The following is a 17550-nucleotide window of genomic DNA, read 5'->3' as shown; positions in this document are numbered from 1 at the left end:
AGGATGAGATGGCTGCATGGCATCACCAACTCGATGGATGTGAGTTTGAGTGAACTCCGGGAGTTGGTGATGGACAGGGAGGCCTGGTGTGCTGCAATTCATGGGGTTGCAAACAGTCAGACACGACTGAGCAACTGAACTGAATTGAAGCCATCAAACACTGGCTTCATGAATCTGCAGTGGTAAGACAGCACAGAAGATAAGCCCACAGAAATACGTATATCATGCGTCCTTCCCCATTTCAAACACAGGTGTTGATTCTAATTTATGTTAACTCTATGGGTCTTAAACCGTGTTGTATACATTGTGATGTTTGACTACTACTCAACAAGGTTGTCACTGCTGAAGTCACCTATTAAGCCTTTTGGAAAATCAGAGGAATATTTCTCCTCCAGGACACAAGAAGGTCTCTTCCCTAATCAGTGTGTAACTCCTATATACGGATGAAAACCATTTCCCCACACTAGTCAGTGGTCCACATGCTCTGAAAGCTAACAATAGTCAATAATCTCCATCTTTTCAGTAACACAGGATGAACAGGAGTCATCACTTACACAATACAACCAAAGGAGCTGCCTCAGAAGAGAAGCTCATTTAAATGCTGCGTACAAATAATGAGTGGTAAAGGACAAGACAAGGAGCCCAGAATTGCCCAGAATATAGAAGCCACTGAAATGAGACCTGGGCTACTCCAATAAAAATGGCTTTTCTGAAGAGAATGGAAAATTCACTTTAGGCGTAAATGGGACTATGGCTCAAGATAACAAAAATGCCAATTTTCTCATGAAAAGAAGGAGATTTAGGGTATGCTGAACATATTACATCACTGATATGAGTGCAAGCTGCCACATCTGTGGCATAGTTACCTGGCCATATTGGCATTTAGACATTTTGCTAGAGTCTCAGTTTTCCTGGTGCCTAACTGTACGCTGGTTTTTGAGGTCAGTTCTCAATATCTGAAAGAACTTATCATTCTAAAACGGCCATTTACCATCACACACTCGGGTGTCTTCATTCAGGTAGTAGCCTGTGGGACAGCGGCACTGGAAGCTGCCGAAGGTGTTGATACATTTCCCGCCTTGGCACAACCCTGGGAGCTCCTGGCACTCATCAATATCTATCAAGATGAAAACAACAGCATGTCTTTAGCATTGTTAATCAACTCAAGGAAGTTCCAAAGGGGCACGCTTTAAGATAAAGGAAACAGAATTACCTTCCAGTATAACGGTGATAGGGTTGGGTCGAAAACCTTCTCCTCCAGGACAAAGAATTTTGTACTCAGCTACAGAAGCAATCAAACAAAACAAAAACCAGATTGAGTTCTCTGAAATCTAAAATTTCTTTAGAAATAGTATCCTCAAGAGAAATATAGACATCACCTGAAAATATTCATTTACAGGAATTTTGGGCAGTTACCCCACCCAACTGAAGCAAGTTGACATCTTTGTATATACTTGTGCTTTCTAATGGCTTTCTCTACATGTGCCAAACATAAGGCTCCTGTCCTCAGTCTGTGAACCTTCCACCTACTCTCTGGTCTTATGTTCTTACGAACTATTTTATTCTTTATTGCTACTGTTCTTTCTTTTAAAGATTTTTCTTTCCATTTTTATTTTATAACAAACTCCTCCATTTCTATGTTTTGTTCAGTCTTACTTCGTGGGAATCACAGCTTCCCTTAAATACTGCTCACCAGCTTATCTCCAAAACCTTTTCCAAACAGAGCCTTAGGAAAAGCTGTTCTTTCTTGAATGAGATGTTACCTCTCCTCTCCTTAATGACTAGAGGGCTTTCTTGCCCCGCCATTTCTGCTGATGGCAACAATGATTCCTCTGGTTTCCAAAACCAGCTTTTTACAGGGTCCTTTGGTTTCCTGCAATAATTCTGTCATCCAAGTATTTCACTCAAAAACATTTCTTTCAGCACCACATACCAGTGTGATCCATACAAGAACACATGGATAAGAATGACCCTCATCTGCTAAAGCATTCTGATAAGCATCTATATGAATCAATTCTTTCATAATCATCATGGTCTTTCCAAATCTGATAATCCCCCTTGTGGTTTTCTGAAATTATATGAATATATGCATAAATGTATATATGCACAGATCTCAGTTCTAGCTCTGATCCAGTTTGAGGTAGGGTGGACTTCTAATGCTTGGCTTATCATTCTTACTCAGTAGAACTGATCCCCGCCCACCCCCCTCCCCCCTCCCTCCTCCCCCACTACACACACCTAAACATCTTGGTTTGATTCTTTCAGCATCAATGAAATTATTAATAACTATCCTCCTCTTTTATTTTTCTCTCCTCCTCTTTCTGTGACCGTCCATTCTTCTGAAGTCTCCTATTTCATGTCACTCCCTTCCTTCAAGCCCCAATTGAAAAATGTACCAAGTTATCACCACGCACTGCCACTCAGAACTGACTTCTGTTTCTGAAGAAAGGAAAGAAAGGGGTGCCTGCCAAGCATTCATTTCTGTGCTGAGTGCTTTATAGGAATGACTTCATTTAATCCTATGAGGCACCTTATGAATGAAGACATAGGCTTGATTACTCCAAGGTTACGTGCGTGGCAAGTGACAGAGTGCTAACTGGAAACAGGAACACTCTTTCTTCCACTCATGGCACTCAGTCTGCTCTTGTTTCTTCTCTTATTGAGGTCTACATTGAATAACAGCTTTCATGTTTAGGTAGTATTTTGCTACACTGGATGGGGGAGCCTGGTGGGCTGCCGTCTATGGGGTCACACAGAGTCAGACACGACTGAAGTGACTTAGCAGTAGCAGCATGCTCCCGGAAAGCAGGAACTAGCAATTAGACTAGAATTATCCATCCAATTATCCATGAATTATTACCTTTGCACACACAGAGTATATCTTCTAGGTACTCAACAAATTACCTTGGAGAAACTGAGTAAGTGACCCTTCAACACAGAAAGAATCAATACCTATCTCAATATACCTGATAAAGAGCAGGCACTGACTTTTGCTCTGGAAGCTATATCTGACTCTGAGTCATAATACAGCATCCACTTAGAAAAATGGAAAACTGTTTGTTTTTCAAAGACTAATTATTTCTGTCCTTAAAACACATTCTAAACCTTTAAGTCATACCATAAGACTGGAACAATCTTCCATTTCATATTTGCTTAACTAATGGCTTCTTTTTTACCCAGGGAAACTCCACTCTGTCCTAGAGCTTCTAAAACCAGCCAACAGATGACAAGAGGAGAGATCAACGTGTCCAAATATGACATAAGTAACCTAGTCTGGAAAACCTTATTTAAAATAATGCTTTCTCCTTTATACTCAGACAGAAATGAGATGTTACCTGCGCCACCTGACCTTTGAGTGCAAGCCAACTGGAGAGGCATTCAGACTCCCACATTGGGAGTGGGAGTCCCCAGCAGGGCTGAAATGAATGATCTCGACCCCTCAACCCCCACTCCCTTCACCAACTGAAGAATACAGACCAGTAGCAGCTCCCTCTCTCTGTGGCTTCTATCCTCTGGAGCTAGACAGGAGAACTGGGTGGAGCTGGACTAATAATAATAATAATGAATAGGAGGATGTCCACTTACATGTGTTCACAGGCGGGCACAGCTCACAAGGAGTGCCCCAGGCTTTACCCAGAGAACAGCAGCAGGAAGCCTTGGAAACACCAACTCCAATTTCATTGCTGCAGGCTGTATCTCCATTGTCTCCCCGAGGACGGATATCCAAATAGCAGTTTCCAGAGCGGGTATCTATTTACCACATGCAAACAAAAGAAGTGTCAGGCAAATTCTTTCTAGGTCAGGGTTGAAAATTCAAACCTACTTCTAAAAACTGTTTAAAAACCATAATTTAAACTAAAAGTGCCACAACACAGACACTGGGAATTGACCTAGAGAAAAGGACCTGAAAATACAAACCAGATCCAGGAAATGTTTACATTTCATTGTATTATTTTATTACTTTTTTCAGAAGTTGAGAAGCAATGTTCCATGTTGCCTTAGACATAACCAACAGTGTGTTTCTCTGAAAAGTGTTTAAGATCTTACCGACACAGCCAACTCGAGTTGGATTCAGCTCAAAATCGGGTGGACAGTCACAGGTATAGCTGCCTGGAGTATTGACACAGTTCCCACTGATGCACGTGGTTGGATCCAGGCATTCATTAACGTCTAGAACCGAACAGCAAGGGCCAGAGTTATTACCTGAGCCAATGTGGGGCGGGCGTCACTGTAAAACAGTAGCACCAAAATCTCGGGCTCCCAACTCGAATTTTTAAAGAGTTTCCAGTTATAATTGCCCCTAGAAATATAGTCTTCCACTTCTGAAACAAAATCCCTCAGGAAGGAAATATGTCATAGCCTTTGGTCTCTTTCCCCTGGAACACATTTAACATTCAAATTTGTCATCAGGAGAAAATATAACTTTGGAACAAGGAAAAATATTCCAGTGAAGGTAACTGAAAACAAAACACTACTGTGACCTCAGGTCAACCAAAAATTCAGACACAGGTTTTAAGAAAATATATTTAATATGTGCAGCTTGTTATTTTATCAAATGAGAGCAAGATGTCTCAGGGAAGCAGCCGGAGCAGGCGACTTCTGCTGCTTCCCCCGCTGGGTGGACTGGCCTTGCTGTAGCTGAGCGCAAGCACAGACCGCATGCACGAAGCTTAGCATGTTCCTTCAGGCCTACTAAGAGTCTCTCTCCCGTTACTGATGCTGGGCTGAATATTTCCCTTTCAGTTTCTATTCAAAAACGGAGTTCCAGATATTTAGGACATGGGTTTTGGCAAATGCCATCCCTGTGTAATCCTTTTGTCTCTTTTGAACACTTGTGAAATATTCAAAACCAGACAAGCTGATTCAGAGAGAGGAGATGGGGGACTGAGGATGATCCCTTCCCTTCTGCTCCTCCTGCTCGGACCTGGTAACCCTTCTGGAGGTTCTGTTGTGAAAAATGCTTTCGCTCAAATCTCATGGGATCTTAGAGCGGGCAGGGCAGACTAAGAGCAATCAGGGTGGGGAGGAAGGAATGATGCTGGTGGTGATGAGAGACATGGGGGAGAAGCATGGCCAGGGAGAGGTGACTCGCTGCAGTATGCTAGAGACTGACTTGGGGTCATAATTGTTTTTAGGAAAACCAAGAGAAGAAGGGGTGCCTGGGGAAGAATGCTGTGATCCAGAGCAATTTCAGGGAGGTGGTGATGGTGGTCATAATTGGAAAGCCACTGAGTCACGGTTTGTTTAGGTAGCTGGAAAAACTGGGGTTTTCTTGAAATCCTGAGAGATTTCAAGAGAATGGAATATGCACATAGAGAATGGAATCTGTTTCCTTAGGATCATTGAACGGAAGGAGGATGAAGACCTGAAAATGGCTCTCAAAGTTTTAACTCAGTGCCGAAGCGAACCGAGGGACAGTCGTCTACAGAATGCCTCCTATGGCTTTCCTAGCTTCTTCCTTACATTCCTGGAGGGTTCTTTGCTCCACAAGAAAATGATCTACACACTAGAAATGGGTGGCTGACTGTTATGGACCATGTTCTCTGGTAAAACTCTGAAGTGAGTGTCTCAGCAGAGAAGTTCAAGATGAAATCCACGATCCCAGGGCACAGCTTGCAAAAGCAAACTCTCCAAAATGTGTCCAAGAAGAAACAGAACTACAGGAACATGCCTCTGTAGCCACAAACTTGTATCTAAGGCTACTGACTGCACTTTGAGCTCTCCTCCACTTTTTCCTCTGCACCCTCACATCTAATTGGTGCAGGTCTGAAAAGCCCTGCTTTTCTTTTGCAACTCCATGAAAAACCTGGTGTGGTCCCCGCAAGACACCAGCAGCTGGGTCCCCTGGGACGCCTGAGAGCAGATCTTGGTGCGAATGGAAGCCTTACCTGTGCAGTTCCCACCACTTCTGTCCAGTTCATAGCCGACCTCACATTCACAGCGGAACAGGCCAGGGAGGTTGTGGCAAGTTCCAAAAACACAGATGTTCGGAAGAGAGCACTCATCGATATCTTGGGGAACAACGGAAAAGGGGAGCAATTAAACTATTGTTCTTGCCAAAGAAGCTACCTAATGTAATAAGGCAAGTGATGTTATTATTAAGAAAATGAAGACTATCTGACATCAATCTAGGTCCTTTTCCTACAGGCTTTCAGATGATCTGTCATCTGTTAGGAAGTCTCCTAGGTGAGAACTTCCCTTTTCTCAGCCCCTACTACATGCCAAGCAGAGGGCTAGGCATTTCACCTGTACGTTAGCCCATTTATGGTGTTTTATGTGGGTCCACATCACTTTTGTAAAGGAAGAACCAAATGAGCCCACTTAAGACTAAATTCTTTGGTTGCTCTCATCTATATATTCTTGTTTTTGTAGTGAGTTAAAATTTTAAGAACCCCAAAGTCTTTGTGGTAACTTTTATCATCAGTTTATATAGTCCTCTGTGTCCCTAGTACTGTGGTGTGTGTTTGCAACTGCTGATGGAGATCTAAAAACTGCAGACGCATTTTCCAGGCTTGTCCTTGCCTCACGTTAACATTCTGCTTGTGCACACAGGCACATTTTCAGCCTTGAGACTGGCTTTTTAATCGCCATGAGCATTCTGCCAGTGATGATTTATATTAAGAACAAACAAACAAACAAAACCTTGCCTTATAGCATTAAGGGAAGCAAAACTTTCACTGTGCCTATTTCTGTTCCCAGAGGTGGCACAGTACCTGTTTTCCTTGGATGTTTGCAGTAAGAAAAGTAAACAAGGCATTAGGCACATGGTCAAGAGCATTATTAGTTTCTTGCCTCAGAGGAATTTTTTTTTATCAGACTCTGCCTACTTCATATAAACTGTGTGAAGAACACCCAATGGTTTCATAACAAAGAAAAGTATTTACGTAGAACTATATGAGGGAATCAGTATACAGCTCATACCTAAAGATTAATTTTGGAGTTAATGTCCTAGTAACAGGCAACAACTATTAGTTGAGACATTAATCAAGGTCTTGTTTAAACTTCTACTGTCAATCGTTATCATGCGTTTATTTCTACTGAAATCTTCTCAGTTTACTGTGGTCGCTAATTCTTCTCAATGAGGGATGATAATGTGCTTAGATTTGACAAGCGTGGGTAAAAGAGAAGAATCTTGTGTTTCCTGGTGGGATCCATCCTTAGGCAACAGGTTCTCAGGACTCTTCCTGTCTGACCAGCACTTCTCAGAAAGACAGGGCCTTATGCTAAGAGACATTGTGACCTACGGTATTATCCCTAGGGACCCCTTACTGAATGGATTTGCAAAAGACTGTTCCATGTTATATGTATTAGATATTTAGAGACCATCTGAGACATACGCAGGACATTATTCTATGGACAAGACCATTCAGTCTGCTGGTATTTTAAAACCTTTATTTCTAGAAACCAAACCATAGCTGAGATTAGAAACTGTGTTCCCGTATTTAAAAAGAATCCTTCTCTATTAGGGCACCAGCACTTTGAGCTCTTTCCCCCAGCAATGAGGATGAATATGCTGCATTGAGTTGGTTATCCTCATTCTCCCTATGACTAAATGGGTGTGCTCTTGCAAACCACCTGGCCAAAGTTGGATGTGAAGAAGCTTAGGGCCAAGAAGCTGAGATTTCTCTCTGCACAAAGAGAAGTGGTCTGGCTGGACACCCAATCTCTACACAAACTGAACCAACACTTTAGATGGGAAGCCAAAACACACCTTGGTGTAAAAAACAACAACAACAAAAAACCCAGACAAAAACCACCAGGAACACTTAAATAACCTAATCTCATCCGGCCCGCAAAGCCCAGGGCAGCATCCCCGTCAGTTACCTTCACAGGCTTTCCCATCAGCACTGGGCACAAAGCCCATGTCACATTCACAGCGGTATCCTCCTGGGGCGTTAAGGCACTGGCCGTTGCCACACAGATTTAGATTCTCAGAGCACTCATCAAGATCTATAGCCAGAAAGAAACACAAGTTACTCTTTTTAGGAGCTTTCTGTTGCTCAGGTCTGAGAACTTTTATACTTGTGAACTTCCAGAAGGTACTAGTCACCATAATTTCTACTTGAAACATTGAAACTCACTTTTCTCTTTTGAATGCCAGTATTAAATATGTAGTGAACATGGGGTTCAGAGACAGAATCCTGAATGCTAAGTTATCTCTAATGATATAAAGTGGGTAATAAGTTAAAGGGATCATTCACATTCAGGCTTCTGCAAGCAGGCTAATCAACATGAGGATATATCCATGGCAGGAAATAACATATCATGGTTTGTGCCTGATTCTCAAAATCCAGGCTCAGATCAGATGGGCAGCAAAAGACCTAGAACAGCAGCTATTGAAGAGACCAAAAAGTCCTATCTACTTAATATCTTCTGAGTTTTGCTAATAATCACAGTCATTAAACATCAAACACACCAACCATACATGCCTGGTACATGAAACTTGGAGTATTTTCTAGAAAGCGATGGGAGGTTTGTGATGACAAAACTTTACTGGGTTAAGCAAAAACAATTTCAAATATGATGAAACTTTTAGTGAGTTAAAACAAAATCCAGGCAAATCACTTACTGGGCCTCAACCTTTTTTATGTTTAAATGACTTCTTGTGAGCAGAGCGCTCAGGGTAAATTAATGCTTCAGGTCATATAAGCAGCTATGCTACCTAATGGCCAATGAGAAATACTCCTCAGTATCTTATTTAATGCCAGTGCCCTGACTTTAAAAAATGCTGTCTGTATATATATGGTCATAAGTGTATCATCTCTTTATACAATGCTTCTAATCATATATATTTAAATATATGTGACAGTCCACGTTAATTCTATGATGATGCATTAGCACTGACAAGAAGATGTCATTAATATGTTGTAAAACTGGAAGTGAATGAATTCCTTTCAAAGCAGTTATGAAATTCTTACTTATATCAATGTGGAATGATCACAATGATGGCTAGAGGGAAAAAAAATATATGCTGATAATCTGCTCCAGAATATCTCATTTCTTTTCTTCATATAGGTTCTTGCATCAAGTTCACTCTTGGGTTCAGTATTGAAAACAAGTCAGCAGTGAGACACAGGCACAAAATATCAAGGCTAAGGTTTACAAAAGGTAGCATGATTTGTTTTAAACTCATGACATCATCACATACAGTGACACATATATCAACTATCTAACTATATATATCTATGTAAATATATATTTAGTTTCTGAGATCTCCCTGATTGATTCAGCTACAAATTTCCATTCCACAGGAATGTCATTTCAAATAACTGTATTCTGTTCCAAATTGTCTATAAATGACCCAGCCTTCAAAACACAAGTGACGGTCTGTCTTAAGGACATGGAGCACCTGGCTTTTCTGACTGCCCTTTACATGGCTGTTTCCAACATGAGCATACCTGTACAGGTGAAGCCATCGCCCGTGTACCCCTCCTTGCAGAGGCAGCGGTAGGAGCCCATGGTGTTCTTGCAGTCTGCATGTTGGCTGCACATGTGGGTTCCATTGGAGCATTCGTCCAGGTCTTAAGGAAAGAGGTGACATGTCATTACGAACAGAAACTGTGACATTTAAAATCAATAATACACATGTTAAATTTTTCTTTACAGGACTGAGATTTTCATATTTATAATCCATGCAGTTCATAAGAAGCAATTTCTTTTTTTTTTTCCAACCCACCAGTGCACTTAATGCCATCTCCAATCCACCCGGGGCTACAGCTACATTTGAAGCTTCCTGCTGTGTTGGTACATACAGCGTGTCTGTCGCAGTTGTGCGCTCCAATTTCACATTCATTGATGTCTGGGAAAATAACCAGTGGGTTAAAAAGAAAAAAAAAGTTTAGCACAGATGCTAAATAACTCAGCAATATTCAAAAGTTGACTTGCTTTTACACTTCTGACAGTGTAACAGCGATCAATTCAGCACTGATGTTCATACTTTACTTAAAACGAATGATTTTAAACTTCAAGATACAAAGAACAATATGATGCTACTTCTTTTTGTTAACTTTAACTATTTTCCATTATTTTAAGTGTCCAGTTACCGCAAAACAAAATGAAACCTCATTCCAGTTGAAGATCTCAAAAAAAAGAGTAAGCTGCCTAACATTCTATTAATGCTCATGGTCATATGTTTCTATTCCCAACATTTTCACTAGATTAACTATAGAGAAATGATGCACATTGCTTTCGTATCTTCTATAGACAAAGGAATACAATGTTGGCATGTTAGAAAACATTTTCAATCCTAGTCTATTAACTAAATATATGTAATGTTTAAAATGTAAAACATTGTACAATAGTGTAATCACACTTCACTTCTATAAATGTTTCACTTTAGGTATTGCTAATTCAAGCATTTATAGAGAATATTCCTTAAGGTAGTGTGTGAACCATCTTTTTTGAGTCCTAGCACTTTGGGACCCAAGTCTTCTTGAATATTTCTTGTAAAACTCAAATCAATTCAAAAGAGATTTTTCAGTAAAACAAGAACCAGTCTAAGGTCACATTGTTAAAAGACTCTAAATTCTCAAAAATTCTCAATTCTTAAAAATTCCATTTCCAAATGTAATCAAGATAGATTCTGTAATACAGAAGTGTTATAGAAGAGAATATAAAGCATGAAGTGAAATATTTTTTGCTTCCTGTGATATTGTGATTTATAAGAAGAAATAAATATTAGGTCTTTATCCTGTTTCTGGCACAGAACTCCTAAAACCCTTGGAATTTCCTAAGTGCTAAGAGTGATAAAGGTGTCTTTTGTTATGTTAATGAGGCAACTTTTGGAAAGCACTTCAGGATGGGGCTGGTTGCCAAGAGAACCAATCTCTGATTCAGTTCAGTCGCTCAGTTACATATGTCCGACTCTTTGAGACCCCATGGACTGCAGCTCGCCAGGCTTCCCTGTCTATCACCAACAGCTAGAGCTTACTCAAACTCATGTCCATTGAGTTGGTGATGCCATCCAACCATCTCATCCTCTGTCATCCCCTTCTCCTCCTGCCTTCAGTCTTTCCCAGCATCAGGGTGTTTTCCAGTGAGTCAGCTCTTCACATCAGGTGGCCGAAGTATTGGAGTTTCAGCTTCAGCATCAGTCCTTCCAATGAATATTCAGCATTTCCTTTAGGATTGACTGGTTTGATCTCCTTGCTGTCCAAGAGACTCTCAAGAGTCTTCTCCAGCACCACAGTTTGAAAACATCAATCCTTGGCACTCAGCCTTCTTTATGGTCCAGCTCTCCATGAACAGTATGGAAAGCCTCCTCCTGAGTTACACACTTTTAACGTGCTGTGCTCATGCTCAGTCACGTCCGACTCTTTGCAACCCCATGGACTGCAGCCTGCCACGGTCCTCTGTCCATGGAAGTTTCCAGGCAGGAACACTGGAGTGGGTTGTCATTTTCTACTCCAGGGGATCTTCCCCACCCAAGGACTGCACCTGCATCTCCTGCATTGGCGGGTGGATTCTTTACCACTAGTGCCATCTGGGAAACCCCTATACACTGTTATAGTAAATTGATAGATCAAATGAATAAACTGGTTTCCTGAGTTCTGTGAGGTACTCTAGCAAGTTAATCAAACCTAGGGAAGGAGTAATAGGAGCTTCTGATTTATAGCCAATTGGTCAGAAGCTCACATAACAAACAACCTAGACTTGTATTTGGCATCTGAAGTGGGCATAATTGTATGGGACTGATCCCTTAACCTGTGGAATCTGACACTATCTCCAGGTAGATGGTTGTCAGAACTTGAGCTGAAAAGTAAGACAAGGAGTTGGTGATCGTAATTGGAACTGGTACCACAATCTTATTTCCCAAAATTAATCCATTATATAATGAAAAACATTATAACCTCATAATCAACTTTTTCATTAACTAAGAACAAGAGCTCTTAGGTATGGATGGATACTATGACTCTATATGGAAACCAACATTTAACACAAAACTTAGATCAAGAAGGCAAATCTTGGCATATGAAATGTTGCAAGAATTTTCAGCAATCACTTGAATAGTGGCATAAAAAAAAACTGGGCAAGCAACTAATGTTTACCCTTTTGTTTACTTAAGAAGCCCAATTAGATGGTTTGAAAGTGTTTGGAAGCATGCTATTTGCCAAATGCTCCATCTGCAGTTCTGAAATGGTCCTGAGATCATTTGGCTTCTTTATAGCTTCTAGAGCAAACACAAAATACAATAATGCCATTTTTTCCTACAAAAATACTTTGCAGTATCACTAATAAGTGAAATGAAAACATGCCTGGAAGAATGTCCTGATAGTGACAATGTATTGTGTAGGTGAATTTTAAAGTAACCTTGGCAGCCACATGAACCTACTAAGTTATTAAGGCAGGTCAAGGAAGGCACATACCAGGCAGCTTTAAACTTATGACTGGGAGCTTTAACCAACTGACTAATTGAGCATGGCACATTCCAAGGAAATGAGGAGGAGGGCCAGCCGAAGGATAATAGTGGTAAATAAGCAGGGAATTCAAAAAAGTAACCCTGAACTCCAGGCTCCCAGGCAGGGCCACCAACACTTCCTTCTTCCTCAGATAATCACTCCCTGCAGTGTCCTGCCTTAATGGCCCATCTTCATGTGTCCTGATCTCTGAGTTAGGCAGAAACAATGAATTTCCATTGCCTAAGAGTTGAAACCTCCAGATGTTTAAGAATCAAGGAATTTTCTAAGTGCAAAGAACTTAGGATATGACTTTCCTAATCCCCAATTTCTCAGAGGAGGAAACAGAGGTCCCCAAAGGCATGGGAACTTGCCAGGGCCCCAAGGTCAGTGAGAAGAGCCCGAAGCACCTGGGACTCAGTTTCCCATCCCCTGTTTGATGCTGTCTGTCTTCAGCCACGGCTGCCTTATATCAGGCTGACTTCTTCAGTCACATCAGTACTTTGTTCTAAGTCCTGATGAGAAGTCTGCTTTCAGGTGTCTTGGTTGAGTATTAATAGACTTACAGAAATATTCACTCATCTTTTCTACTAAGTACAATTTTCAGAGATGATCCATAGCCTGTCAATATGATAATCCTGTTATCTTTTCCTTTTCAATTTTCTAATGACCAAAGATAATCTTTTCATGTGGGTTTTTTTTTTTACCTTCCATATTTAATCTCTATTAAGAAAATAACTACTTTTTTTTTTAAAGGAGAGTCTCCCTTCTTTTTTTTTTTTTGTTTTTTTACCATTAACAATATACAAACATAAATTTCTAATGCAAGAAAATATTTGCAGTTTCACCACAATGTTTTCAAGGCAAAAAGAAATTATGTTTGTAAGAGGAGGCCATGTATCGTGGGCTTTGGAATAGAAGGAGAGACAGTAAGTCAGGAGGCCATATTCAATTTTCTATTTTGTGAATCTTAGCATAAGTCATTATCTCAATAGCTTACACTACCGGTTTACAACAAATGAATTAAAAAGACTTGGTCATAAAGTCTAAAGACATCACTGAATAAAAGTTTTCTGCATGTGTGTGTGTACGTGTGTGTACACACCAACTATTATTCATTAATTGCTTCCATGGAAGACTTGGGCCTAAGACTGTACTTCATTGTAAAAGCAAACAGAAGGGGAAACTGAGCCATAAGGGAAAGAAGCAAACAAAAACACCGTATTCAAACACTCTATTCTTCAATAATACGAAGGAAACAAAGCACACGCTTGCCAAGAACATCTCTTTCTGCACAAGTGTTCTCTTTCCCCCACAAGTTTGCTCCAGACAGAAAATTCCTTTTTAAGATTAAGCACAAGCCAAGAAAAGCAAAGAAATTCAAATTTAGGGCTGACACTGCAACCTCCTTCCCCCCAACTAAAGCTCCCTCTCAGAGACTCCAAGGTCCCGCTGGCGTGGCTCTTGTGAAGAGCACCGGTGTTGTGTGGGCAGACCCCATGCCCAGGCTCGGGGTGGGCTCCACTTGAATCTGACACTAGAGAAAGAGCTTGTGCTCTGAGCTGCTCTGGCCCCCTTGGACAGCCATGTCAGGGGAGGCTGTGTCATCCACTCCAATGCTTGCCTTCCTGCCAGGTGGGGTCAGTCTCTGGGCATCGAGTCCAGCAGGGCTGGCATGCTGTGGAATCTCTGTGGGGAGGCGGTGGGGAAGGGGACCTGAGAGTGAATGGAGAGGCCAAACGTGAAGGCTACTTGCATTTTTCAATTTGGACCCACATTTGAGCCAAGATTATTTAACTGAACACCCACGGAGTTTTCACAGGCTACCAGCCAGTGGAGGACAATTAGCAGTGATAAGGAGCTGGAAGGAAATGAGGGCAAATTTTCACTGAGGGCTGGTGGTTTTGAAGTATATGATTCTCTTTCATGGACTACACCCACAGCAACATGTCTCCTATGTAAAGCAGAAAGACTGAAATGAAATTGCCCAGCAATCCCGCTATTAAAAAAATTTTTTTATTGGAGTATAGTTGATTTACAATATTGTATTAGTTTCAGGTGGACAGCAAAGTGAATCAATTACACATACACATATATCCACTCTTTTTTAAGATTCTTTTCTCCTATGGACCATTACAGGATATTGAATTACTCATGCTGTTTTAACTGAAAACAATCCTGATTTTAATCACATGTCTGTAAAGCAACTATACTCCAATAAAAAAAATAAAATAAAATAACTGATATTCCAAAAAAAAAAATCATATGCTTTACTCACTGACTGAGTAAGCACGTGATAGGAGGTGGTTCGAACAGATAAGCACGAGAAAGCTAGGAGCCACCGAGAAACTCAGAAACTCAGTTTTCCTTCTTCCAAACTGTTGTCTGATCACAACTGTGTAGAATGAGAACCAGAAGAATCAGAATGAGAATCAGAATACACATTCCTTGTATGTGTGGACCACAGGAAAACCTGTAATCCAGCCCCCATAAAACAAGGATTGAAGAACCACATTCTAGGTTATAAGAAAATGTCTCTTCTCCTTTCATTAAATCAAATGTTCCCCTCAGCCTTATCCACAATTTGAACAAAGCTTAAGGAGCAAGAAGAAACCCTTAACATCTGTGTGGGCTGGGAATGTAAGTCAGTGGGTGGATTCTGAACACTGCTAAAGTGATTGGGGGGAAAAACATGTTTATTTGTTAAAATGGAAACAATCAGTAATGACAGGGGAGCTGAAATATTTAGACAAAGCTGTAATGGAACCCAGAGGACATTTTTAAAGTTCTCATGAAACAAAATTCCTCTCTATGAAATAACATACATATTTTTATGACTCCTTTATAAGGTAACTCATTTAAAATATACATATACTTATTATACATGTACAGAAATATAAGTAGATATATTTCTTTTATCCATCATCAAAATATATTTCCAGGTTTGTTCTTCACTGTGATTTGTTGCAGGGCTTCTTATCCCATTAGGCAAGATACATATCTCTATTTACATTAGTTGCCTGGGACATTATAAACACTTTTCTTTAATGTACAATCACCAGGGTAACCTGATGGTAATTAAGTTGTAAGTGACACTAATTTCAAACTAATAGCAGGCTAAAAGAGTCCCAGTTAGATGGGATTAAAAAAAAAAAAACATTTTGGCTCAGATTTTTAAAAACTTGTTTTTAAGTATACCAAACTTGCTGCCAATTCCTGTTTGTGTAAGTAATTTCCAATCCAATGTGATACCCTTGGTTGTTAATAGCAGGATTTACAGAGAACCTCTTTTTCTTCCTGCCCTAAGGCACCCTCTCCTCCATCCTCCACTGCAGGGCTTCTAACCCAAGGGGAACACTTGCATAACTATGGGGCACCCTGGTGATTTTCCCAAAGCTCCTGAACCAGTAAAAGAACTAGGAACAAAATTCAGAATTCTACTCCATTACATGAGAATATCATATGCCATGCTACTGTGATATCAAAAGGGCCATGAAATTCAATTATTCTCCCTACAGTACTAGCTGAATTTTATGCAATTGAAAAATCATTATAGGCTATAATCTGAAGTGGGAAGGGGGATGCTGGCCCTTGGGAGAAGATACAGAATATTTCTTGGACTTCAAATCCATGTTTCTGTTCATGCGATTTACTAAGACTGCTGTTCTTAATGTAAAACTGGGGTCATCTCATTTAATGAGGAGTACACAGCTCTTTTAACTATACTCTAGTGTCTGTATAAACTCAGTTACAAAAGCAAGCCTTTTAATATAGAGAGTAAGATTTTCCTTCTTTAAACTGATTTTAAGCATCTTAGTAAATAGTATCACAGAATTCTGCTAGACTAGAAGTTATGTTTTTAATTAAAATGGGCTCTAGACACTGCATCTATGTGACTCATTTTATAATGACAACAATAACTACTATTTACTGACCAGATATTATATGCCAAGCACTATGCCAAGGACATTATATACATTATACCTTATTTACCTAAAATGGTATTAATGTTGCATGAAAATTTAAGCTTTCTTCATGGTAAGAGATCTAAAATAGTCAGCCTCTGCACGTGCCTCTTTAGCTGAAATTTAGAGTATGAAATTCCAGAGATCTTTTTTGTATAGGGAATGAAGACTGTCCCATTGGATTAACATCTCCCTTCCTAAGTATCACGGTTCTCTGGGTTGAATTTCAGTGAGTTCAACTTGGCCAAGCAACAGTATTAGCCTCTACTAGGTAAAATGAAATACACAACCGTCCTACCTTCCCTTGTGTTACTACCAGACCAACACCCCTTACCCTAAGTCTTAAATTGTTACTGAAAGCTAAAAATAAATCTTGAACCACACACATGCTGATATAAGCATCACTTGTACCCCAGGGAACACATGAGGACTAGGGATTTTAAACTCTGTGCCATGTAACAGAATGGAACCCTAGTCATGCTTCATATGAAGACTAATATAGTGACATGAAAGCATTCTAGCTACATGCTTCTTTTTATAACTTGGCTAAAATCTGTCATTTTTTTGAATGAACAGCAATTTATTGGTGACATCTGTATATCTATATTTTTTAAATCGCATTATTGAACAGTTTAATAGCACATATATTGGAAACTTTCTTGAAAAAGATTGATATAACTAACATCAGTTAACAGCAAGTATTTTAATGTTTAAGTCACAATGGCTTACCAAACTGGCTTTTGAAATTAAAGTCTATTATTTGTAAAGAAATTATGCAGTTAACTAATTCAAGCCCACCATGGTCTCCATGATGTGTGATTTTTCTATTTTATTTTAAAATGTATTTATTTTTGGCTGTGCTGAGTCTTCATTGGTGCACACCGGCTTTCTCCAGTTGCGAAGAGCAGGGACTCTAATTGAGGAGAGCAGGCTTCTCATTGCGGTGGCTTCTCTTGTTGCAGAGCACGGGTTCCAGGGCTCATGGGCTTCAGTAGTTGCGGTGCATGGGCTGAGTTGCCCCAAGGCATGTGGGATCTTCCTGGATCAGGGATTGAACCGGTGTCCCCTGCATTGCCAGGTGGATTCTTAACCACTGGACCACCAGGGAAGTTCCTTCATTGTGTCTTAAATTATGCTAAATCCCATAATCTGTTTCATTACTATAGGCGACTACAGTAAAACTTCATTAT

At 40.2% G+C, this 17550-nt stretch overlaps 1 protein-coding gene across 1 annotated transcript in view; it reads right to left on the bottom strand.

The window, feature by feature from the left end:
* Window positions 1-17550, bottom strand: part of FBN1 (fibrillin 1) — a 274972-nt gene that overhangs the window by 68274 nt on the left and 189148 nt on the right. Inside the window, exons 33-40 of the mRNA XM_069596613.1 lie at window positions 9677-9799; window positions 9399-9521; window positions 7825-7950; window positions 5889-6011; window positions 4048-4170; window positions 3586-3750; window positions 1214-1282; window positions 992-1117 (exon numbers count right to left, since the gene is read on the bottom strand). Coding sequence (XP_069452714.1) covers window positions 992-1117; window positions 1214-1282; window positions 3586-3750; window positions 4048-4170; window positions 5889-6011; window positions 7825-7950; window positions 9399-9521; window positions 9677-9799 — 978 coding nt within the window. The remainder of the gene's footprint in view (window positions 1-991; window positions 1118-1213; window positions 1283-3585; window positions 3751-4047; window positions 4171-5888; window positions 6012-7824; window positions 7951-9398; window positions 9522-9676; window positions 9800-17550) is intronic.

Source organism: Ovis canadensis, chromosome 7, assembly GCF_042477335.2.
Source record: "Ovis canadensis isolate MfBH-ARS-UI-01 breed Bighorn chromosome 7, ARS-UI_OviCan_v2, whole genome shotgun sequence".
NCBI lineage: Eukaryota > Metazoa > Chordata > Mammalia > Artiodactyla > Bovidae > Ovis > Ovis canadensis.
This window is presented reverse-complemented; position numbering and strand designations above follow the sequence as displayed.